Here is a 26,773-nt window from a genome sequence, read left to right as displayed (position 1 = left end):
AAGAAAAAGTCTCTGGTTACTTTAAATTCACAACTGAAAAACAGTGTGGTATGACCTAATCACAAAGCTGTATGGTGAACACCACGCACTTATTCGACCAAATTATATGGGACTGCTTTAACATAACATTATTTGAAAACACACATCCTAAAAAAATAGCCTACAGTATATGGCATCTAGTTCTACAGGCTTCTTGCTGAAGAACGTATTTTATCAAAATAAAGATGAATGAGATCAAAGTAGTGAATTTTTTATGTGGAAGCTTTCTGAGGCCCAAAACTTAATGCAGACACTAGGACTTCGTAAGAGGGACACAATATATTTATAACTTCTTCCAAGCTACTCCAAATCATTCTGTTCATGCGTTTTGGTAACTGAATCAAATATGTGAAAGCAAAACAGCCCAGTGAAGTAAATTAAAAGTGAGAGTATTTAAAACTAGTGGACCAAATTTCAACATACAGAAGGACTGAAAATTCTCCCATTAAATTAGTTAGTAAAATCAAAATCATTAGCACAGGCTTACATATACAAAAAATTATATGAGCCAACGATTAAAATATTACCATGTAAATTAGATACAGAAAAACAGTAATGGTAAAATGATATATACTGATATTGCAGAAAAATGGTTTTTTTCCAAGAATAAGCCTTGGGTCCAGTTTTGTTTAACAGCTTCAATAAACATATCCATCATCAATTTATCACTAATAAAAGTTACTAATTACAGTGAACCAGGAAGAACTGCACATAAAAGGGGAACAAATAAAAATAATTTAGTGCCCTCAGAGGTCAGAAGTTCAAAGCTTGTAAAATCCAGGATAACCATGAAATAGGAATTAAGTCTCTAGCTGCAAAAGAATCATAACATACTAAAAGTGAAGAAGAAACCAAAAAAGCAGCAATGCTCAAATGTTATTTAAAGGAGTTATCATAAATAAATACGATTTAAGTTTGTCAGACATGAAAAGCTTGGTCTTCCTACACAAAAGCATCACATTACAGAGGATAAACCCAACCAAATAACAACCACAATTAACAGATGACCCTCAGATTAAGTCCAACAAATCATGCATGTGGAATGGTGGTATGGACAGCAATATCTGGAGAATTGAGCTTAAAGAATAAGAAAAGAAAATGTTGTGGGAAAAAAACAGACTAAAAAAATAGCTTGCAGAAAGCAGAAAGGAATGAAAATATACAGATGGAACAAGTGTGTGCATGCAGGTTCCGAATTACAAAGACTACGGAAGAATATGTAAAATGGCACAAAACATGGCTGGGAATAACGGCATGAAGTTACAAAAAAGAGATACTAAAAATCACGTAAATCCTCCTGCCAGTGAGATGCAGTCATTGAAATAATCTTTAAAGGGAAGCCTAATTGTTTTAGAACATATAAAATCTCACTGGCCAAGACAATATTAGAAGACACAAGTCTACAGCCCTGCTTTAGCGAGCATATGGACTAGATAACCTAAATAATTTTTTCAACCCTATCTCCTATGATGATGCTCAGAAGATCTGACAGGCTCATGCACAATACCCTGCAGTCCTACAAGTATGTGAGCAAGTACAGTAAAAAGACATTGACATCAATTATGAAGACAAGCACAAAAATATATATATTCCACAACCTCTTCGTAAGGCTACATTTGTTTTGTTTTGTTTTTTTAAAGGCACCTCATCCTCTAGCTATTGCCAGCTTTTAAAAAAATCACTTTTCAATCTGAGCAAGAGCTCAATAGTGAGAAGGAAACATCTTTCAATTCACATTTGAACAGCCACTTCTTACATTCCAATTGTAATCAGAATGACAGTCTTTAAAAACAACAAGCATGCTGGCCTATTAGTTTTTATATACAGCAATTTAAACAACTGTGACTACGTATTGTATTGTGTAAGCAAAAGCACAACATTCATTTCATACTCACACCATTATCCTTTGTATACATAAACTCAAGAGAACGCTTAATACTAAAACATTAAAATGCACCCATGGAGTCTTCCCTTACCAGACACATTTAATACATGTTTACAATATATATACACATATATAATATACATAACTTTTAGAATTTTTCAAATAAATCTTTGTAATTTTCTCTTCAAAAAGAAATACAATAATGACACTGAAAGAATATGAGTCAAGTACACAAAATTCTCACAAAGTCGAATGCTCAGTTTTGCAGCCAAGTTTTCCTCCTTTCCATCATAACTAAAACATTTTATAAAAACTAAATAATCTGTATTATTATTGTAGTCATCTGCTTCATGGTAAAAGTTCTAATCTTATCTAAGGAAATATATTGCATATCATTATCATGAAGTGACATATGTGAATATTCTGAGCAATAAAAGGTATTCCAGGATATTTTAGCAGTACATATAAGGTGTTGCAGGCTCAAACAGCACAGGTCAACCTTTTATTCTAAATAATAAACTTGGTTTAAACTCTGAGATCAATTCAAATGTGGTCCCATCCCCAAATGGCACTCTAAAAACAACACAGTCAAACCTTATGTTGATATCTTTCAATGACTCCTGCTTACAAAGTGTCAATTTAAAGGTAAATATTTATTTATCAGTTTCCAGTCTCAACCTAAGGCTGGTATATGAAGAGTTGCACTGGGTTCTTTCCCACTCATATCAGCACCAGAAATCAACTCCAGCAGAAATTCTGCTTTCCATTCCATCAGAGAAAAACGCCAACTTCGTGCTTATGAATAGTAATAATTCTGATGATGACACATAACAGAAAAGAATCCACTCACCTTCCTTTAGGAAGGGATAAAAAGATTAACAGACTGGATTAAAAGTTATTTGTCAAGTCAACAGAGAAGCTCTGAATAGATAAACAAAGCTCATCTGTTGAGTAATTACGAGAAGCACTCATTCTTCAGGTAACCCAATCAATGGCACATACAGCCAGCAAAGCGGACAAGGTAAAAAGTCCCTCCAACAGTGCAGCTGGGAAGTATCTCTAGCAGTAGCAGAATCTCTCAAACTGATGGAGCTTTGTATAGTTTCACCTATTCCACTAGAAGTACTCATACAAAGCATCAGATTTATTAATCTTCAAACAAAGTATTTCACTGTTTTCCTTAATGCCCAGAACAATACCCTTTTTAGCAGGAACAGAAAGAGGAGATGAATGCTTGATAGCTAAAATTGTAGGACAGCTTCTTTGGAAAGCTTCATGGTAATTTCTTGTGCCAGATCTCCAAGAATAAACAGCATTAAAATCTGAATAAGTTAAATTTGCTACTACAGTATACACAGACTGCATCAGTCTGTTGTTAATTGGGATTTAGACTAAAGGCTCAGTTTCTAGCCATACGCTAATACAGTCTTTAAAAAATGATATAATTTTTTTTTTGCAAACTAAATATTTACTGAGAAACACAGAAGATGTAACAGAAACTTTACTGCATTTTAACTTATGTTAGTAATTTGCCTTCCTTTAATAGCATTTATCTTAGGCTAGGAGCCAGGTGGCTGAGATTAATTATCCACTACTGCTCTCTGAACAAGATCTACTTTATTCATACCAAAGGGATGACAAAGTGCCTCTCACGTGATACAGTAATGAGCATGTGAACTGACTTGGAATCACTTTTTCCAGGTGATTTGAGTACATTAAGATTCCTCAATGAGAAGCATCCTAGGAAGTTTCCCTCTTTCCCTACTCCCTGATGCAATTAGACCCCTTCTTTCCAGTACTCCATTTTATTAATAGAGGATACGTAGACCTAGTTTCACCCAAGGCCTGCCTGGACGAAAATTCACCTTCTAAATAAAAGCTTTTTTTGTTTTTGTTTTTGTTTTTTTTTTACTATTTGAAACTGAGAGATTCCAAGCTCTCAGCACCAGCTGAGCTCACAGAAACTAGAACGAACGTTTAGAAAACAGCACCCTGCAAAACTAAACACTTACAAACATTCTCTGAATTATAGGGCAAGATAAAACAACTCATGCCCTTCTCTTCTATTTTGTGCAGCTGGTTAAATATATACAAAGCTAAAGTTGAATGGGAAGCACTCTGTCATACAAACACTTTAGCCAGGGCATCTGCTCCTGCACTGGCAATATAACATTTGGATGGGTGGAATGCCACATCATGAATGGACTCATCAAATTTTTTGCGATGAGCAGTAAATTCTTGGATGCAGGTCTTGCTTTCAAGATTCCACAAGCGAATTGAGCAGTCATGGCCTAAAAGGGAAAACAGTTTTCTTTATAATATGCATGTCTGCCGCCATTATGAGAAAAAGAAAATGAAATCTGAAGCTACTTACTGCCAGACATCAAATACAAGCCATTAGGATCAACAGCTAAACTTGTAACTGCATCTAAGTGAGCTACCATGGAGTGGATCAGTTTTCCTTTGAAAGAAAAGATTTATTTAGGTTATTTTCTGCAGTTAACTTTTGTTATCTGTATTCACTGTTTATCACCCTACCACAGCTGATATAAACACCAGAAATTGTCCCATGACTGAATCATTAAAATTATACAAGTAGTGAGTATTTTAATGTTTACAGTTCCCAAGAACCACAGTAGCAGTACCATCAATGTTTATGAGACCTTTGCTTTAAGCCACCCTGACACTGCAATCACTATGCATTTTAAACATCTGCCCCTTAAGCAAATTACGTAAGTTCTCAGGTAAGATCTTCAATGGGAAGGAAGACAAGGGCTGAGCATACTAAAAGCAATGAATATAAACTGCATGAGAATAGGGGACAATGTTAGTTATCTTGGAGAGAATTAATATTTTAACATAGCTTATTACTACAGCAATGATTTCATGGTAAAAATAAGAAATCATGGGTTGAATGGGGCAGAGGTCTAGGAAGCCCTAAAGGAATGCCAGAGGTTCCTGCTCTCAAGAGCAAAATAATATGGAACACCAACAGAAGAAACAAACATAAGAACATGAAGATTTTAAAAAATATGCCTTTTATGTTAAATATTTATAAACTCCATACATAGGATGTTCTAAAAGAATGGACAGAGTGATGGAAATTCCTTATCACTTTGCCAACAAAGCTTTAAGTGGGCTGGCAAACTTTAGACTTTATTGGTGATGAGAAAATTCTGCTTCAGAGGTTATTCAACTCTTGACATCCCTCAGCATTTGTGTGAATAACATCAATCATAACAAAACTAGGAATATGATTTGTATGATACAATGGCTATGGCTAAAACCTGCTGGAAAGATGCATACCTGTATTGTTGTCGTAGAATTTGATGTGTCTGTCTTCGTGAGCAGTGATACTAATTGGAAGAGTTGGATGGCTGATGACTCTGTTTATCTGACAGGAAGAACTGACTGCTAAGAAAAAACCCACACACATGAGTATATGTAAATTGCTAAGTTCTTTGAAAGAGTGCTAATAAATATGTAATCAATCTAATTTGCAAAATACTTCTTACATATATATCCTGGAAACTCTCAGCTAGCACCTTCTGTTATGCACTTTCCTCTAAAATACTTTCCAAACTACACAGGACAGAGACATACATAAAACATATCTATGCCAAATAAGGCCCAGCTTTTGGACATGGTTTAAGATAAGCGTATCAGGCAAAAATGTGAAACCAAATAATGAGTGAAAACACCTGATTCACACACATTCCTCCTCTTGCCAAGTGAAACTTTCTTCATAACATACAGGACAGGAAAATAAACACTCCAGGCAGTACCTCTTATTATCTGATACATATATATGTATTGAAATTATTATTAAAAAAAGGATGCTAGATTATTCATAGGAGAGCCAATTTCCTCATCTCAGTAATTCTGAAATAGCACGCATATATGCAGATATATAACACACACAGAGAGAAAAAAGTCGAGGAATTTTTTGGTTAGAAATCCTGGCATTGCTGAGATGCAGAGGTTAATGCAAGAGAGGTCTTAAGAGGCATAGATTATGACAAAACCCACAAACAGTCACTACACAGAACCTCAAATTACAGATATTGTTTCCCACATTGACTGTTTTTAGCTAATTGCTTCTAAAGAACATTCACATCAGTTAATCAAAATTCTTACTAAAAGAAACAAAATAGATTACTACTGAAGGTTCACTTGCTATTAAAATGATAAAGATTTTATTTCACACCTTTCTATAAAAATCTGAACCATAAAGCAGTGTCACAGGACACTTAGAAATTGTGAAAGTATAAATTAAGGAAAAAGACTCCACATTCATATTAACAAACTCCCCTAAAATTACTAAAAGCACATGAACCTTCATCACAGCCAGCCATTCTCACAGTTCGAAAATGCCAAGCACAGGCTTATACTGAGCAGCAGAGTCCCTAAGTAGTGTGCTAGGGCATTTCAGGTGACATTTTCCTCTTGTCTAGTTCTTGTAGAAATAATAATTTATTTCTTTAAAATACATGTAAGCTTTATAGTACTGTTACATAACTAAAGATACTAAACAGGGACGGCTGGTTGCCATACCAGTGTCTTATCTTCCTAAAGGAACATTATGGAATTACAGCAAGGAGGAGGTGAAAAAATAGAAGCAAAAAGGGGAGGGAAGAAGAAAGGTGGCTTCCACTGAATTGCGCTAACTAATATAGAACTGGTTTTTTTAGACAGGAACAAAGATGTGGGTTTAAAAAAGAATTTTTTTTTTTACAGCACAGTAAGGAATAATTTAAAGAAAAGATATAGCACTTAGCATTTGCTCTTATGACAATCGTTTAAATATTTTAAAACACACAAGCAAAGACAACAAGAATGGCTTAGTCCTTTTAAAAGATACAATTAAATTGTAGGATTCAGTGATATAAAAACCTAAGGGTGGGGGAAGAAGTATCAAAGTTTTAAAAGATTCAATGTTTTACCACTGTGGCCTGAATATGAAACCTTATGCTTCAGCTCATTCTGGTCTCTTTTGTAAAGTCAGGGTAAAATAATTTACTGATAGCAGGCCGTTCACAGTATCCTCTGAAACTTCTAATATTGGTCACTGCCATGATCCCAGGCATTATATGAGACCTTGTGAATTAACACTCTTTCACTGGAGCTTTGCTTTCCTGCTACAGGGAACATTTCAGCTAAAGCCCAGGTTCAAATGAGCCAAAAGTAAAATAAAGCCTAGAAGATGGATATCTCTGAGGAAAAATAAAGAAGAATTGACACACAGTCACAATTTTTTAATAAATTTAACATTAAATTTTCCTGATATTGCCTCTATTTTGCAATTTTGGACTGAAGAGAAAATGGATATATTGAATCTGCAAAGATCACAAAGCTGTATTAAAGAAACCTCTGCTTTTTCTCGTGCAACTATCCCTTGAAGAGGAATTCAGAGTGTGAGCTTGTTTCTTCTGTCTTGCTTCAAAAGTATGTGCACTCTTCTGCTACTTCAATACCCATGAGGTCTGCTGTAGTAGTAACAATTTACCGTTAAATCTCAGAACACAGCTTGTTTTTAATTCTTCTTATAATTTCTCATGACACTGTCTGATTCTTTGGAAACACTGAAAAGATTATCAACAGTATCAATCTTAAACAAGTAATTTTTTTTTTTCCTTTGGTTGGTTTGATACATACTATTATCCACACTGGACTCCAGGGTAAGAATTCGTTGCCTTGTCTCCATGTTAAAAATGCTAGTGTGTCCACTGTTAAATGATGCTACCATGAGGCTGGGGTCACTGCTCACAAGGTCTACTGATGAAGGGATTCCCATTTCTAGAAAACAATGTAGAGCGGATGTAGTTGGTGTAAAGAAAACAGAACAAAAATTAAACAAAAAAATCCTTACAAAAAAGTAAGCATTTCAACATCAAAAGAACCATGATTATGAAAGGAAATGTTGCATTCTAAAATATAAATTATGCCAATCTAAATAGCTTTCCCTGTATGATACTAATTTTAATCCTATTTTTTTGGACATGTGTATCAACAACATTCTTTATTAAGATGCTGTATCTGGAACTGTAGCTGTGCAGAAATCTACTTAGAAATTAGGAAAGCAAGAACTCCCTGGCCCATTTTCCTTCCTTTAACTGTAACAGCAATTCTCAAAAAATTCCACCAAACTCCACTGCGTCGAGTAAAAGGACATGAAATTGAAGTGGTACAACAACTGACATGACAGATGATTAACATTGCTATAGTTAACTTACACAAAATCAGAACTTAAAACACCAAAGTTCTCCAGGTGCAGATTTTACACACTGGAACTGTCATCATATAAAGTCATATAAATACATTATAAACTTTTATTTCAAAGCTCCTGCCTATGGTGGCATATATTTGATCTCCTTTTATTGCAGCTATTTGCACACTACAGGACAGAAGGTCAAATCAACAAAGCTTGGGCATAGGATATATCCCTTAGGATTTTTCTCCTCAGATGTCCTGTTCACCACCTGCTATGTGAAAGAACAACACCAGTGGCAACAGATGCCAGGAGGAGGAGGAAAAGACACAGAGTGAGAAACTGAATTTTAAGCAACCTAATGTTGGATCATAGATTCAGATAACACAGGAATACCATCACATCCCTGTAAACTCTCCAAAGATTCATGGGAGAAATATCTTTCTGAGACACAGGACCTCAGGAATATTTCTCAGGAATGGTGGTAGTTATCTACAAGTACTCTAAAAAAAGCCAGAAAGGATTGGTGTGAGAAGAAAACACATTGTTTCTCAAGTGACCTTTTCTACCACTGTCATGCATGTTTATCTACAGCTTCCTGCTAAGCCTACAATCATTAATCTAATTGAATAATGAGTGATGGATATTTTAGAGGGTTTGTTCAGGGTTATCTGTAAGCCATAGGAAAACTTTTCAGTCTTTGCATTTCACAACTGGGCTTCAATCCAGTTTAGAATACATTAAAAAAAGAAGTCCTAATATTAGCTTTGTGAGGCAAAACTACTCCTCCTCCCTTAGTTTAATCATTAAAAACAAAACAACTCACAGTAACAAGCCCCATAACTCTACCAGGAAGTTTTCAAAGCAGGCAGATAGGCAGGCTGGCAATAAGAAGTGTGCATACCTTTAGAAACATAATTTTGCAAAAAACCCCATTGAATGTTTCTATTCTGCTCAGTCTATTTTAACTAACAAGCAATGGCATATCTGATCAGCTTTACACAATAATTTGACATGTCTGTTCACCTGTGACAAGGTTTATTTTGCCTCAGAGTTTTTCTGAAGAGACAAGGAACTGTCTCAGCTCATGGGCTGTCTTTAATGACTATCAGTTCTAAGAAAGTTTGGTAATCAATGTCAATGGGCTCGTTCTGGAGCACTCTGACTCAGACAGCAACTCAGACAGAAATTAGATTCTAACCAGTGGGATATTTACTTGTGCATGACATTTCAGTAACTAACTCCAAAGGAGTACTTTTTTCAACTAGCAGGGTTTAGAATCACTAGGTTATTGTTATTTGGTTAATGTTCAAACTCAGAAATTCAATTGGAATCTCTTAAGAGGCACAAGGAACAAATCTGGAAGGTACAATGACACTGGCCTGAGATGAAACACTGGTTACTCCAAACTTCCATTGGAGCAAGAAAGAGCTTTTTGTTCTGGACAAACCAAAAGCAAGGGCCTAGTGGAAACTCAAGTCTGAATGTGAATTATGGAGTTGATACATTGTCCTCCATGGTGCTAGTAACATCAGCAAATCATCCGCAGCAGTTGGCTTTCAGATGTATCTAACTGTCCCCCTGCACGCAGGTATATATTCAGGTAATGTCAAAGACTGGTCACAGAACTTACTCTTTCCCAAAAACATTCATAAAGATAAAAAACTCAGAAAGAAGCACAAGAAGTATTTCTATTCAGGAGCCAAAATTACATCAGTCTGAACTGTGATGCTCATCAACTTCAGGGCAGGGTGATTTCCCATACCTTGATTATCATTAAATATATTGAGAGCTGGAGCAATTTCTGTAGCTTTCCATAAACGTATAGTGCCGTCTGCTGAACAGGACAGCAAACGCTGGTGAGCTCCACTGTAAACCAGACCCCACACTGCATCAGTATGGCCCACAAAAGCACCTCTTAGAACAGAAGGATCTGTGAATGAAACACAATAAAACACATTTCAAAACAAAATGTGAATTAAGTCAATACCTGTATCTTAGCCTGTGCTTAGGCACCTACATTTGGAAGGTAATCCATAAAAAAACCCCATGGCCAATCACATCATACCAATATCAAAGTATAATTATTCTGGCATTAAGATGCTTGAATTTCAGCAGCATATGTGACATTCAATTACCCAGTTTACAATTAATGGAACAAAACAATGCTTCAGCAGAAGGGACAGTACTGACTTTGCAAAACACATTTCATTGTTAAAATTCACTTCCAAACAGTCATTAATGCCACAGCAGCCCCTTTTATGCAGAAGTTAGCCATGAGGCAAACTACATCTGAAGCTACCAGAAGTGAAAAATAAATCATTAAATCCAGACACAAGGCTGATATCCACTCAGATCTGGAAAATTTTACCAAACTGGGCCTTTTTAGCTGTTGCTAGCCAGCATTGCTCTCAGACTATAAAACCTTTTTATCTCAACTCCACAGGACTTTATCAAAGAACATTAAAATACACATTTTCTGTACTTGGCAAACTATCAGGTTTAGTCCTGTACTTTTAAAACCTGTACTTTAGACTAGTTGTTTCTCAAAACTGTGATGAGATCAGGCCCTTTTTATGAAAATGACATTTTATCTTGCCATCAAGCAGCATCAGCATTAAAACGAACGGTTGCTTTAAGTAACTGAAGATAACATTCAATTTGCTCTTCTTAACTTTCACAGAAGCATTATCTACAAATGACACTATTTTAGTGTCGTAACATGACTGTCACTGAACTTATCATTTCACTGCTGCGTGTGACAGCAACGCACCGTAAGAGTCATAGGGGTCGATGTTTGGGTTGGTTGTGTTCCAGCCATGGATGAGGCCATCCATTCCTCCACTGTAGCACTGCTCACCATTACTGCTCATCACCACACAGAGCACTGGTCCACTGGAAGAAAGCCCCAAAGAAATGCTGACTATTTGCATTTCATGTAGTGAAAATGTTATGACAATTTTCAGAATCTTCAAATTTCCATGTTAGATGCAATTCATTTGCTGCATAGATTGCAACAAAAATTCTGCATCATGAAATAACATGCTACAAGACTTCCCACAAAGATACCCTCCACAATATCTGGTAACACTACTACAATCAGGACAATTAATCATTATGCACACGAAATGTGAAAAACATCACTATTTAAACTCTAGGATTTTATATTTTGCATAAGCAGATTTTCTTCTCTTTTCAAAAGTTTGAAGGTTCTTTCATGAAATTATCTCAGTAGACTTAAATTCACTGCATTCATTTTTCTTCAGTTTCATTCCACATATGCACGTCTGTGGCAAAAAGGAAAAAGCTGTGATAATGAACAGAACACCTAATCAAATCTGAACTGTATCATTTGTAGGTTTTTAATTTTAACCTGCGGTGTATCTGACTTCAGACATAAGTAACTATGCAGAAAGGAAAAGAACACATGCAGATATTCTAAAACCATCACATGAAATCAGTAGCTGGTAAGGTGCAAACTACTTTTTTTAAAAATTCTGTTTCTGTTTAAAAGTCCTGTCTTTCTCAAAATATGACAGTATTTCTCAGGAAATACTTACTTATGTGCTCGGAAGGTATATATTGGCTCTACATCAAGAGAAGCACTCCTAAATGAAGTATGAAAAAAATGTTAACACGTATACCATCTTATGCAATGCTTGACAAAAATGTGCCAGAATCGCTAAATTCTTAAAATCCCTGCTACACCTTTTGCAGTGTTTCTCCCACAACTTCCTCTCCCAACACAATTTTTCATATGTCTAGGAACTATTTGCAGTCTTTCAAAACATGAGAGGATTTGTTGTTTGGTTTTTTGTTTAAAGACCTTCAAGGTACTTCCCAGACCCATCAAACAAGTACGTAGGTTCATCAGTGGAACAGGGGGAGTGGAAGACATCAGCATCACATGGAATGTATCATTCCTTGTTCCTACTGGAGCAAAAGAGTTTTGGACTCATAGTTTTCTATCAACACTGAAGTGCTTCAAAATTTGCTGCTCTGGACTTTATCAGTCCAAGGGAGGACTTTGTGTTATGCCCAGTTCTCCTCAAAGGTGTGATGTACTCCTTTAACTGCATCAGCCCTGCTACAAATTTCCTCTCATTTCTGCAAATTCCCAGCAATTTGCAAGAGACAGTGGAACAAAGGAACCTGGCAACATCTCAGAGTTTAAGCTGTAAACATGTATATGCATGTATGTGTATACATACATATGCATACATATATAAATGCATCCTATACATTCATATACACATGCAAGCACACTAACAGGCTGCATCCAAATATTTTCACTAGTAAATTAATTTATCATGTTATCTGCAAGGAAAATATTAAAAGTGAATGGTTTTCCTCTTCACAAACAAAACACATTCACGAACACACATGGATTTTTTTTCTGGCATTCTTTAGGCATCTCCACCCTTCTCTGAGAACTTGTTTTGCTACTCTTATATTCAGGGAACACTTTCCATTTAACTGCAAGGGCCATTCAGTGAAGTAGTATCTAGGTTTGGGTTTTTTTCTTCATACATTAGAATTGTTTTTGAAGAAAAGAAAGAAAAAAAATCTTACTTTTTTGCTGGGGCTGTTTTTTGTAAGTTCCACATTTTTAATGTATGGTCCTCTGAAGCTGTTATTAAGACTGGTTCAACCGGATGAAAAGCGAGACCTCTTATTCCATCAAAATGACTTCTTAACGTAAATTTGGGGTTCCAAGTCTTTCTCAATGCATCCTTATTGTTGGCTATCTAATAAAAAAAAATGCCAAACTTGTAATTAGGCTGGAAGGCACAACAAAATGAAAAAAAAATCAAAAATTTAGTTTGGCATTTTCAGAAGACATCAAATTACCTCACCCACTTTTCACAATAACCTGCTCTCAAACAACAGTCCACTTAACACTAATCAAACACTTCAAAAACCAAGGTAGATGTATTCCATATAAGTAATGTCACACCCACAGTAATAAATTCTAGGCAAATCTGAAATACTCTCATGTCTGTAAAATTACACACTTTAAAAGCACTGATACTTCAATGAACTTAGTTAAGTGCTTAAAATTTGATCTATACCTACTGGCTCGTTCACCTACAAAGCTGGGCTTGACTCACCAAGGTGCAGTCCCAGAATATCCAAAGTAATATTGACATCGCACCTCTAAAGCAAAGATCTGAGAGAAACACAGAAGTCTCTAGAAGCACAGAAAGGAACACAACCACAACCTAACTTACCCAGCAAAGGCAACACAAGCTCTGTAATAACGCATGACAAGTAAAGTTTGCCAGAATAGGGAAAAAAAAAAAAAAAAAAAGGACTTGGCTACACACTAGGAATCTAACTGGCAGGCAACAAGGTATCGTGTATACAGACACAGTTATTTGGCAATAAATGCATTTTAGAAGATCCAAAAAAAAGCCTTTTTTAAAAGTAAGTTAGTTCAGTATTGCTCCTCTGAACAAATATTGACACAAAATACTGAACAGACTTTCTCACTGTCAGTCAGCAACGCCATGAGTTAAATTTACCTTTCCTGTCAGCAGCGGTTATGGAAAACCAAGAAAACAAACAATTGTACTGATATTTATCATGTTGAAATCTACAGATAATTCCAAATAATTTATATCTTTAACTGCAAAGACAACTCTTTTGAGACACTTCAAGAAACATTTTATTTTGAGGACTGGGGGTGAAAGAGGAGGTTTAAGAACAGAAGTGCTTTTTCTAAAGCTTTGTTACATCTGCATTTAGTAATAAAAATACACAAATTTTGAAAGGTTCTATAGATTTTAAACAAGGAGAAAGGAGCCATAAGAAACAGCAGGTTTAGTCTCTCATCATATTTCTTAGTAATGACATATTGCCTTGCTCAGGGAGACAAGTCAGTTTCTTTGCCAGTTTTCTGAGCCAAGTTGGCTCAGTGAAGGAATAGACAAATGCTCGAGCTGGTACAAGGATGGGGCAGGACTGTACAGTTAGCAGCTCTGGCAGGTTTTTTGAAGATTGGCCAAGAAAGTCTCAGCAAAAAGGGTACAAGATGTACATATCTCTGGAGAGGAATTAGTTGCCTCAACATAAGCACCTAATGCCAATTAGGTGATGGGGGGAAGCCACCTGCCTCCAGCTGCCATACCAGCAGCACAGGTTCTGTGCCATAGCTGCAAAAGCCACAAAGACATCTGAGATAGCCTAACAGAGAATTCCAGCCCTGGCAGGATAATATTCTCCATTTTGCTTGCCTTTCATTCAAAAATGTCCTTCCGAAAGGAGTCCCAGATGGGTAGTTTATAAACTGGGAAGTAGGTGGAGGGCAGTCCCAAGCCAGCAGACCTGGAGCAGAGGTGCAAACAGTTTCCAGACCTGACACATCACCTACCTGGCTGCACCACATCACTCTACCCACCAGTCTCACAAGCTGTGAGGCTAGTTACTCACACAGCAGACAACCTCCTTCTGTCTCTCCCCATCAAAGTAAAACAGCAAGGCAACCTGAGGTCTGAAAAGCAGTTTGAGGGAATGTTACACTGCTACAGACAACACCAAAATTAGCAGCTGATCTAGATTTGCCACTTATAATAATATTTGTGTCTATACAAAATCAAAAACTAATTGAAAACAAACTGAAAACTAAAAGCAGCAATGACATGCAATTACACGCACTTGTTCAAAGTTGTAAGAAATCAAACAAGGGCCTACTGCGAGGTTGAAAACCTCCAAATTAGTACTCAGCATTAAATCCAATGATTTTCTAGCTCAGTTACTCTTATCTAAAATCTATTTTAATCTTATGAAGACTATCCAGAAGACTAAGGAAAAAAACAGAGCCAACCAAAGTCAACATTTGTCAAGAATGTGTAAAGGAAGGAAAAAGAAAAGGCAAACTTAAGTGTATTGGCTAGCAATCCTGCAATTTTAATCTTGTTAGATACTCTAAAAACCTATCTACAAAAAAAAAATTGTCTTTTAAGTAACAAATTCATAATCTCCATTACCAAGTGAAAACCATTCTTCAATTTACAGTCAAAGCAGTATGTAAAAATCTGAAACCATTAAATGAGGTAGGCTAATGCTGCCATTTTTTAGAAGAAAAGAATCCAGCAAAAATGTCAGTGGGATGAAAGGGACAGAAAATGGGAAAAGTGTCTGCCACTCTTGAAAGCAAATATATTTAAAGACTGATTTACATGATCTTTCAACTTAATTCTCCATATGATTCAAAACTGACACTTAAAAATAGCATACTAAACTTTCACTAATCATACCTGATTCACATTTGGCAGCCAGATGTATGAAATAGTCCAAACTAGAAACATTATATTATCTGTAAGTTAAACTTGCAATGAAACTTGAAATAGAAATACCAGCCTTTCATTCTGCTTCAATAAAGTGCACAGTAACCAAAGCAAAAATTTGTAAATATTTTTTTTAATTGTCAGCACTAGAAAAAGTTAAGAGTCGAGGTAACCATGACTATGAATTCCTGATCACAGGACTTCATACAGGCATTGAACAAATGAACAAATAGAAGTTAGTATTCTCTACCATGCAGGAAAGGATTGGAGTGGATAAAGAAGTGCTACTCCATAAATAAAAGCTGTTAGTTCAGAATACAGAGACATGAACAAACACAACATTTTTATGGACACTTGCACAATGAAGTCAAGCAATGAAAGCATCTTGTAGAGATGGGTTAGGTTTGTCATGTTCTCTGAATTTAAAATCCAGCCTAGGATTTTTAGGAGTACCTGTAACAGAAATTTATTTGTACATTACCTCTGAAGACATAGTTAGGGACAATTAGCAAAAACATTAAGAACTGAGCCCAAATTAGGGATAATACTAAAACACTTAATTTTAGCAGAAATGCTCTGCATTCATTGCAGTATTGATGATTCATAACATATCACATGTTCAGAAACTTGCTGTAGTGGTAGGGCACATCTCTGTAGTGGTACTCTCGAAACATGCATAAGCTTTTATTAACTATGTATTTCATTGCTTTACAAGTACATGCAGGGGTAGAACTTCAAAGTAAGGACGTGCATCTTATTTCTAAAGTCTCAGATTTCATCTGTGATGGTAAAATCCTAGATAATGATTATTTAAGAGTCAGACTTACTGAAGGGTAGGATTCTTCCCCAACACAGTATTAAAAATTATCTCTGAAATCCCTCAACCTCAACACAGCTGGGCAACACAATAGCAAGACTAATCTGAAGCTGACAGATCACACAAGAGTAGATGATTAAATTAACACCTGAAGTACCTTTTCCGAAGAAATCAGAAATATGAAAAAAAATTGCATACAACTGAAAAGATGCAATTTTAAGAAAGATTTCTTTTAATAAACAGTGCAAGAAAAATGAGGCTACACACCTAGCCACGGAAGTCCTGGCCGCAAAACCCTCCTAATTGTTCTGATCCAGTTTCCTGTTTGAAATGGAACTACTACCGTACCAGGTAATGTAAACCACAGCTCTGCCCCAGCCAAGTCTTGAATATCTCTCAGGAGAGGGATTCCACTGTTTCTCTGAGCAAACTGTTTCAGTATCATCTACTACATAGCTTTCTCCCCCAGTGTCTTACCTGAACCTCTCATGCAGTAATTTGCTGTTGTTTTCTCCTGCCTTAATGCCTGGCGCTATGGAGAAGCTTGTCTCTGTCATCCTCACAAGCACCCTTCTAATACCTGCAGGCTGCTATTCAACCACTTCTCAGCCTCCTAACAGCTAAGCAAGACTAGCTCCCTTAACATCTACTCATCAGTCAGAAGCTGCTGGACTCTCTTCAATTTCTCTACAACTCCTTTGAAGTGGAGTGGCCCAAAGCTGCATACAGCCCATGTAAAAGGGCATTCAGTCTGCTGGCCATGATTTTGCGCAGTCACTGGGGCTACAGGTACCAGATAGTTACTGTACCATTATCGCTAATTTACTTTCAACTACTTGTATGACACAGTTGGCAAATAAGAGGAGAGGAGCTTGTAGAGAGCTTGAATTCTGCTGTGTATGGGAAGGCCAGCTTTGGGCAGTGTAATTTTTACTGGAGAATGTTTTCTGCTGAGTCTACACACAAGTAACCTGCATCTGCCTTCAACAAGACAGAAGGACGTTGAGTTACCATTAACAACCACTTACATCATAAGTCAGTGAATCTGCCTCATTTGCTACAGTAAGGCCTGCCAGTTCTCCAAGACCCAGTTCATTTTCAAGGGCTTCATCTGTTCCCATAATGAAAGATTTCCCTGAGGACGGAGGGAATGTTAAAGCTTCCACTGCAAGAAAACAAAACAAACAAACAAACAAGGCCTGAAACATTGGTTTATACTACACTGTACAATAAAAGCATATTTTCCACTTTCAGAATGCTACATATCTCTCAAGTAGCTGAGGGCAAAAAGATACACAGAGATGCACAGAAAAACAGCTATTGTAAAGATAATCACTGTACTTACCAATAAACAGTACCCTCTGAACACACCTACACTTGAGGTGTGTGCGACTCCAGACAGTAAATGGAGCCAGTCACGGGCAGGAAGGGTGTCCTACAATTCATCCATATATAATGCACAAGTAACACAGAAAACACCTTCCCTAATCCAACTACAAAATATGCAAATAGGTGCTGAAGAAGCAACCTAAGTGTAGATAAAAACAGCTGTGGGAGCAGCCCAAATAAAAGCCCTTCAAGCGCTGCTCTTTGATTAGGTCTCTTAGTTATTACCTTTTCATCACAAACACCTTTTACCTCCTTCATCCCATAGTCTACACTACCGTTCTCTTTTCCTGTCCTTTGAACTCACAATGCAATATTTCACTCTACAGACAATACATACAGGACACTGAATTTGAAAATTTACTAGAATAAAAAGATGTGTGCCCAAAATACCATGGTGCCTCAGCTTTATAAAGAAAGACACAGCTAACAGTAATAGCAAACTGAGATTGATAACTATCAGCTGTCCTTTTCTGTGAGAATTCATTTGAGTCTCTGAATTAAAAAACACATTACTGAAAGGACATGAAAATAGAGCTGCTCTGCTAATATAGCTCTCAGTACATGTGAGAAAAGTTGGAAAGGGAACATTCAACAAAAATTCTTCCACTTCTCAAAGCGTTGCTAAGTTACTCCTTTCATAGAGAAAATCACTGAGCATGAAGGAAGCAGAACTACTGAGACCTTTGGTAACGATTCCACACACCAGGGCTTTTTATGCATCTTAATTATAACTTGGCCGACCTACTTTTTCACGCTCATTGAAAGACTGCTAAGTGGAACTCATGTTTTGCACATTTTTCAAAACACGTATTTACCATTTTAATAGAGCACATGATATCACAGAATCATAGAATGGTTTGGGTTGGAAAGGACCTTACAGACCATCATGTTCCAGCCCCCCTGCCATGAGCAGGGAGACCTTCCACTTGATGGGATTGTTTGAAGCACCATCCAACTTGGCACTGAACACTTCCACGGACAGGGCAATCCACAGCTTCTCTGGACAACCTGTTCAGTGTCTCACTACCCTCATAGTAAAGAATTTCTTCCTAATATCCAATCGACATCTGCCCTCTTTTTAGTCTGAAACCATTCTCCTTTGTACTGTCATTACATGCCCATGTAAGAAATCCCTCTCCAGCTCTTTTGCAGACTCCCTTTAGGTACTGGAAGGCTGCTATATTTGACAAATTAATATAGCCTCATATACTGTAAGTTATTATGCTCTATATTATAGCAATTCAAATATTGAATCAAATAGATGACTTAGCATTTTCAGACATAATAGTAGTGCTTCATTACAAATATGCATGTGTGGCTCTCCATACCTGGACTAGCCCCTATGAGAATTTTTCCTAATTTTTGGAACACATTATGGAAATTAATACACTGGCAAGCTGCAAGTTGTTCTGTATGATTCACTACAAAATCCCCACATGTTTTAGAAAGCTACAGTAAGACATCTGTGTTTACCTGCAGAGCCTCAATCTTTGTACTTGGGAAAGAAGGACATGCTTGTGTGTTGTGTGTATGTATACACACATATATTTAAAATTATGTAAATGGGGAAAAAAAATATGCTTTTATGTCCTCAGAGTTATGGTCCACATTTGTCTGCCAGGCTTGAGCACAAACAAAACCAAGTATTTTAGGATGGTCATATTACAAAGCCCCTAAGTGCCAAATTGGTTTTTTCCATCATGCTCAAAGGTATTCAGCCAAGACTTGAACTTAGGCAGGTGTCTTGACCTTACTAATCGTGACCATAATGGAGGAATGGAAATAATTTATCCCACTTGGAACTTGCAATACTGAATCAGAATTTGTAAAGTGCTTGGAAAGTCTTAGAGAATAATCCTTAAGAAGTAACTATAAACATCCACCCTCTACGACGGGGTATGCACTTTTTTAATATTTACCTTCATCCGTCCTGTTTATCTCATGTTCAATGAGCCTTGAGCTACTGGGCCTAGAAGAAGGTGCAACAGATGGCTGTAATGAAGGGAGATCATCAACATCTCTCAAGTTTGCAAGCATATCTTGCAGCTTTGACCTGTTGGGCCCTAACCAGAAAAAACCAAAAAATTAAAGGGTTTAGGCATAGTTCACGATGACACTGCTTATATCAGATATGCTACAGCAGCACATGCAACAATGGATCCTACCTTGCATTATGACATTACCACAGAAAAACTAATGAGCACTTATTTCAGCAGTAACTAATCATCCAGCATGAAATGAATTTCAAGAAGAAAGTGATAGAAGCAACTGAGAATTGTGAACGCACAATTTTCCCCATATGTATGAACTCGGAGTGCTACTTGTACAGGATGCTGAAGAATGCCGCCAACTGAGCCACACTTGAGATAATTAGAATATTTACTTTGCTAAAACAACAGCTGACATCTGTGAATATTTTAGAATTTGTGCATCAGGTACTTTGTGCAGCATATTCTTATGACAACATAGTAATTTAAATTTATTTGTGCAGTAGTGTAGTATCGTGAACTATATAATCCAAAAAGTTATATTAAAATAAAAATGCAACTGGATTCACTGGCCTACTTCCTGAAGCTACATATGGTGAAGACCCATGCCCTCCTTGACACTTACCTGTGCTTTGCTCCATCATTTTCCCACATCCCTGTTTTGACTGTTTTATATAGGATTGAGGCTGAAACATATCTTCGGTAGTTTTTCCTGTTGTAAGTTTAATTAAGAATGGGAAAATGTCTTACCCATAGTCCATTATGTTTTTTCCTAGACCAGTAAATAATACAGCTATTTTTAAGCAGCTTTAACACAGTAGTGTACTCTAATATTTGTATTCTCTCATAAAACCATTCTATGATTCTATTCTCTTATTACTTCATAGGAATGTTTACTACAGCCTTGCAAAATCATGAGTTTACTAATGCAGTTGCAAACACTACTTTGTCCACCCTAACCATAATGACTGATAATAAACTAAATTGTATTTAACTTGTCTGTCACCAAAATATTACTCAATCCAGAAAAATACTAAGAAGGATTTTGCAAGATTGCTTTACTACAATATCTGCTTTATAAAAACAGTATTTTACTTAGTAGCAGTTCAGTGGCTAAGCACCATATATGATGAAATTAAAGTCATAGAAACAAACTTTCTAAAATTTAATGTTATTTAGTCCCTTCTTTTTTCTCCAGACAGCCTCCCTCACATTCTTCTTCACTATCTGCAATATTATGAATAATTGAAAACAGACTCTGATTCTTTCTGATTTTTCTGCACTGATGCCCCTCCAATGATGGTTTGTCCATGGAAAGATGCTTAATTTCACTGCTACAGTAAACCACTTTGTCTCCCAAGATCAAAACAATCAAATCAATCCAAAAGGTACTGAGCATCAGTTATCTTCATGAAGGAGCACTGGATGTCCAAGTGCTGCTTTTACATTGTGATGTTTTATCATAATGATATAAAACAGATTCCAATAATGTCTATGTCTATATCAACAATTAAGTTTTATCATCAAAAATAAAAAGACAACAGCTATTCAAGAACAGAATTTCAACACTTGTATCAAATAATTTCTGCTAAACTAACCCTATGGCTATTCACCGTAAACTACATAATATGTCTGTGTATTTTAAAAGTAACAGACAAGTTACAAAAATCACTTTCAGGGTAATCATACATTGTCATGCCCTGTCTATCTTAACCATGAAGAAATTTAGAATCAATTTTGTTAAACATGAACACTTCAGTTAGCCAGTTAATTAACTTAGAGTAAATTAAATTATTCCAAAAATGACAAAAATATCACTTGAGAAATTTAAAGCATAGTAATTATTTAACTTTGTCTTTTTAATTTGGAAAAAAAGAGAGGTTTAGTTTTTGTATTTCATAACATGATTTCAGCCACTTAGCAAACTGCTGAGCAGCAGCTAATGAGAACATCAACACAAAAGGTAATAAAACAAGTCAGTCTCAATGATGTGAGGATCTGACATATTTGCATCGTTATGCATATCTCTTTGGAAGTGAGAATTTTCTTGGTATTCATAAGCATCTTCCCACAAAGGGAGAAACATCTCTGAAATTTCTTACCAGGCTGCATGCAATATTATTAACATACATCTTTCACACATGAATTCTCAAATATAGCTAAGTATTTGAAACACAGCCATGGATACAGTGTTTCATTTTAAACTCTCCATCTGAGTTCAAAAATTTTTATTGCTTACCTATCTATCAAAACCCATTTAATTTTCAAAACATATCTATATTTCAAGAAACATAACAAAAAAAAAAATACAGGGCTAGAAACTGTATTTCAGATACTGTTTGCAGGTGGTTTTGTTTTTTGGATCACAATACCCAACTTTTTTAAAGGCTAGTCCCAGAAGTATGAAAGTCAATAAATAAATCCTGTGATTTACAAATAAACTGATGGTCATAGTTGCTTCCTATTTCGAGCCCTGCATAACAAATTATGATGACAGCATGACTTTCATGTTGTGAATGTCAAGTATAAACAGGGGTAGAAATTAACCTGTTTTCTCCCACTGTCATCTAATAGGATACTCAATAGAGTTTCCAGTTTGGTTTCTTTCTTTGATTATTTATATACCAGACTTTAACTCTTCCTGTGAAACTGGCATGTTTCCAGCTAAGAAAGGGTTCTGAAGTCTTCTGTATTGAAGTGTGAAGTATTAAAACAATGCCTTTTACAATTTAAATATCTGAATAACAAAAGTGCAAAACATGCTCAAAGCAAGAATTTTTAGCTAGCCCAACACTTGGTTGGAAGAAGTTATATCTAATCCAACTATTTATCAGGTAACTTGATCATCTGTCATTAATTTCAACCCCTGAGAACTGGTGAACAGGAAAGCAGTCAGGAGCAGCAAAGTAAAAGAGTAAGTAATTTTAGGAAAACATTGAAAGAGAGATAGAATTAAGGGTGTGAAAGATGTGAGATTTATGATTTTAAGGTGCAATGTTTTCCACTTACTCTTCACCCCCTTTTTCCCCTTGCGCTCCTTTTTGTATTGTTCCTTGAGTTTGGTTATAACTCCCTGGTCGACATTCCAGGCTTCAGGCATGAGACACTGGTCTTCCTTTTCTAAACAAAGTGAAACAAATGAAACATCCTTTTTCAATAATGTCACCAAGTGATCTCCACTGAAGGAGGCAACAGCTGCTGTCAACGGCATTTGTCTTTTATTTTAAACAGACAGAAATAGCACCAAGCCTGTGAAAGCTGTAAAACTGCAACTCACATTCGACTTCTGTTTACTCGGAATGTTCTTAATAAAAAATTGAGATGAAATTTCACGTGTTTAATTCCCATAACCAAGCATATAGCTGTCCATAAATGTGAGCGACATTTACTTTACAATAAATCAGGATGTATTTTTCAGCTTTTTCTTTCCTCCAAGGAAAGAATTATTATAATCTAGAAGAAACAGCTATGTTACTCGTCAACATAACTTTACAACTCAGATGTTGTGTTACTGCATTTCAAATTCTTATTTTATTGTCTCTGTGCTATGTTGGCATTTACACAAAGCAGTAGCACATTCAAATAATTTTGGAACACAACATTAATGTCATCATGGTTTAAATAAACCCTTGGAGCACTAAAGCCATGAAACTTCACAAAAAGGTGAAGGTCTGAGGTTGTAATCTTTGGGAAAAAATGTCCAAAATATTTCAGCGTACCTAATGAAAAAATATCCCCACTTTCTTGGGGGGGGTTGGGGGGTGGTTTTTTTCTTAAGCATCTCTCTCAAATTGCTTCCTCTGTGACATAACTTAGAATAGAAGTATCCTTCCAATTCTACAGTATTTGGAGATTTCGAACAAAACATGTTACATGAGTTCAAATCCCCCAAGTAATTTTTCCATATATGGAGGCTGTCCTGAGGCAGCTTAGAAAAGTAATTTCTGAGAGGAGGGGAGGTAATACAGCTTTTCCTCATATATATTCTCATGATCATTACAGCTCCAAAATCTTTGAAATGCACTATCTTTTTGCTTTGTTTTCTCATTAAAATCTCAACCTTATTATCTAAAGATTAATTCCTTTCTGAAAAGGTTGCTTTCTATATCAATAAGCTATTCTAGACCTTTCAAAATACAAGCAATAATAAACTTATCCTCAGACTAAGCTGCAGAACTTAAATGTCTGTAGAGGAAGCACAACACTATCAATCACAGTCTGAAGCAGTCACTATGACTGGACAGAAGATAAAAACCACACACGGGTTTTAATGTGACTAACTTTTCAAAAATGAACAATGCTGAAAAACAGCTAAAGATCCTCTATCAACCTCAAATTCAACAGGATTCGGCAGTATAGAGATTCTTGCAGCAAAAGCAACCAATGGTATCCTGGGCTGTATTAACAAGAACATAACCAAGAGGGTGAGGCAAGTGACTGTTCCCCTGTTTTGGGCACCTGTGAGACCACACTTTTGAGTACTGTATCCAATACAACATTTTTAATACTGAGAAACCTCTCATTTTTAATACTCAGAAACCTCTATTTCAATACTCAGAAACCTCTATTTCAATACTCAGAAACCAGAGTCCAAAGTACCTATTATTGGTGTAGTGTAGCAAGTCTGAGGGAGCCACTAAGACAGTCCAGGAAGCTGGAGCGGATAAGCTTCAAGGAGGGGCTGAGACTACTATGAGAGTTCAGTGATGTCAGAAAAAGGTATCTTAGTGCAGCCTCTAACTACGTCATGTAGAGATGTTGAGAAAACAGAGCCTGACTCTGCTCAGACTTGCATCACAGAGGGAGAAGATACTTTTTAAGGTGCTCTCTCACTCATTTGAATCCTTCCATCATGATTCTATACTCATGGACTGTCAAATTAACTTAAGTTAAGCAGCTTAAGTCTTTTAAGAAAACCTATGAAAATAAGCATTAGTAAGCTGAAGAGAGACTCTCAAATAGATTGTCTACGGGCTAAGTCATGTCCTCTTAATGCATAAACCTCAATTATCACCAATGAGCAAGAACTGCATAAAGAATTCAAAAAAGATATGAGAAAATCATGCTTCAAAGAAACAAGTATCTAGTCTTTCTGGAGTTAGGTTAGAAGTTTTAATCATGCTTTTCCTCCCTGGCTAGACAAGACTTTTTTCCCTCCTCCAGCAAAAAAGAAAAAAAAAAAAAGAAATAGATTTTTATTAGATTGTGTTGTTGCCAGGAAAACACCCAATACATTAATGTTCTACAGACTGTCCCAGCACGCTTCCCGCATGTCCCACAGATACTATTCAACTTCAGAAGTGGATCCTGAACTACTGCTATTCAAGTGCTTTATAGTTTAAAAATTGCCAGAAAACATCTGAGGACCTTTCCAGCCAAATGGGTCCAACAGATTACTGTAACTGAGCAGTAATACTTCTAATCCAAAATGAAGAAAGAATTTCCTCTGTTCGCTGCTGTCCCTCACTAAAAATATCACTCTACTGTATTTCATTTAACAGTTTCACTTAAACTGACCTAAGTGATTTATAACAGCAGTTCCTTGAAGAAGCTTAGTCTTATTACCATAAAAGACACAGGTTGTGAAAGAAGTAATTGAAAAACATGAACATCTCCAACTTGAAAAAAACCCCTTTTGCATTACTGGAAATGAAACTACTACTTTTCATAACAATTTATTTTAAATGTTAGACTTCCCCTCACTTGTACTCAGCTGTCATCAATGACAACAACAATAAACCAGACTTGTGAATTTGAGAACAAAAAGCTCCTGTTGGCATACTGACTTTCTGGTGACACAAGCAATAGCTGCACTGACCAAGCATAAATGGATAAAATTTTAGTATTAAAGATCAGTATCAGATTTTTTCTTTAAGAGCAGTATTCCTAAATTTGTTTGGTGAACAGAAGACTGCTGTATCTAATGATCCTCTTAAGCAGAGACTACTCCCCAGTGAACAGTAACTTGGAGCCCAACCAGGAGATGGACATGGCTTCAGCGAAATACAGCATCTTGGAGCCAACAGCTCACGTTGGAGCCACAGCTACCATGGTTCTGTCACAGTTGCTGCTCCATTATAAATCTCAATTATTTCCCATCAACTTCAACATCTCCCTTTGCATCCATTCATCCTTAAGACCTTCCCGAGCAGCTTAAGTAGGAAACAACTTCCCATCAAGATATTTAACCAGTTCTCTTCTTTCCCCCCTTCTCTATACTGAGGGTTTAGGCAGAATAATTATGTCAAGGTAAAGTGGATGGTGGCAATCTAAAACAGAGAGGAGTTGCTGAAATGTCTCTTTATGACATTTTGCTAAATTATGAAAGTTTGAGCAACTGAAGAGTCCATATTAACTAAATTACTAAATTACACAATAAGAGTACAACTAATTTGGATTTCATGACTCACATTATTCTCTGCATCAAAGTGGGAGAAAGCAAAGATGACAAAATAACTTTAATATCATAATTGTAAAATACAGCTTTATCAGAGCCCTTCATGTGCATGGGTCACTGGAAAGATACACTGAAATACCACTCATAAAATTTAAATTTTATCTGCCTTAGAATTAAAGAAAAAGAAAAAATGGCCTAAGGCAGAAACCTTGAAGAATTTTTACATTAAAGCAGTGTACAAAAAATTAATATTAATATCAAGAGGACTTCAGTCTGCCAATTATTTACAGATAATAAAATAGAAATAGTGGAAATAATCGAAAGGTGCTGTGATCCTGACAGTGATCTCATTCAATGAACTGATCAGTCACAATATATTCTTAGCAATTTTTTTTTTCTCCTGGAATGATTCATCAAATTTCCTTACCCCAGTCTGTTCCATCCCCTGAACTTCTTGATTCTGCATCACCATCATCTGAGGTAGCCAAAAAGTCAAACTCTTTCAAAGCTTCTTCTGTATCTCTGTCTTCACTGCTGTCAGACAGCACTCTTTTCCTTACAATCTGAAGGGTCAGAAAGGATAGGGAAAAAAAAAAAAGAATTAAGTTACAAACACGTTTTTAACCCAAGCAGGACTGTCTTGTCCTCTACACAAAATCCAAACAGGAAGTAGAAGAGGAAGCAGGAAAGTACACATTAATAAGCAAGTCTGGAATAGGACGCAGACTTTGTTCAAACCTCTAAGTGAAAATGAAACTTCT

The 26,773-nt window shown here is 36.3% G+C and overlaps 1 protein-coding gene across 4 annotated transcripts in view; it reads right to left on the bottom strand.

Annotated features, from left to right (window-relative positions):
- Nucleotides 1–2,006: 2,006 nt before the first annotated feature.
- STRN (striatin) overlaps nt 2,007–26,773 on the bottom strand; it is a 63,059-nt gene continuing 38,292 nt past the window's right edge. Inside the window, exons 7-19 of one of the 4 annotated variants that reach the window (XM_066315923.1) lie at nt 26,440–26,575; nt 22,625–22,735; nt 20,241–20,327; nt 19,547–19,690; nt 17,267–17,403; nt 12,705–12,880; nt 11,693–11,740; nt 10,906–11,027; nt 9,898–10,065; nt 7,580–7,720; nt 5,231–5,338; nt 4,299–4,385; nt 2,007–4,215 (exon numbers count right to left, since the gene is read on the bottom strand). In XM_066315923.1, the coding sequence (XP_066172020.1) occupies nt 4,046–4,215; nt 4,299–4,385; nt 5,231–5,338; nt 7,580–7,720; nt 9,898–10,065; nt 10,906–11,027; nt 11,693–11,740; nt 12,705–12,880; nt 17,267–17,403; nt 19,547–19,690; nt 20,241–20,327; nt 22,625–22,735; nt 26,440–26,575 (1,635 nt within the window). In that variant the 3' untranslated portion in view covers nt 2,007–4,045. The remainder of the gene's footprint in view (nt 4,216–4,298; nt 4,386–5,230; nt 5,339–7,579; nt 7,721–9,897; nt 10,066–10,905; nt 11,028–11,692; nt 11,741–12,704; nt 12,881–17,266; nt 17,404–19,546; nt 19,691–20,240; nt 20,328–22,624; nt 22,736–26,439; nt 26,576–26,773) is intronic. The other 3 variants (XM_066315925.1, XM_066315924.1, XM_066315926.1) reach the window with 3 other exon arrangements.

The sequence above is a fragment of the Sylvia atricapilla genome, chromosome 3 (genome assembly GCF_009819655.1).
Source record: "Sylvia atricapilla isolate bSylAtr1 chromosome 3, bSylAtr1.pri, whole genome shotgun sequence".
Taxonomy (NCBI): Eukaryota; Metazoa; Chordata; class Aves; order Passeriformes; family Sylviidae; genus Sylvia; species Sylvia atricapilla.
This window is presented reverse-complemented; position numbering and strand designations above follow the sequence as displayed.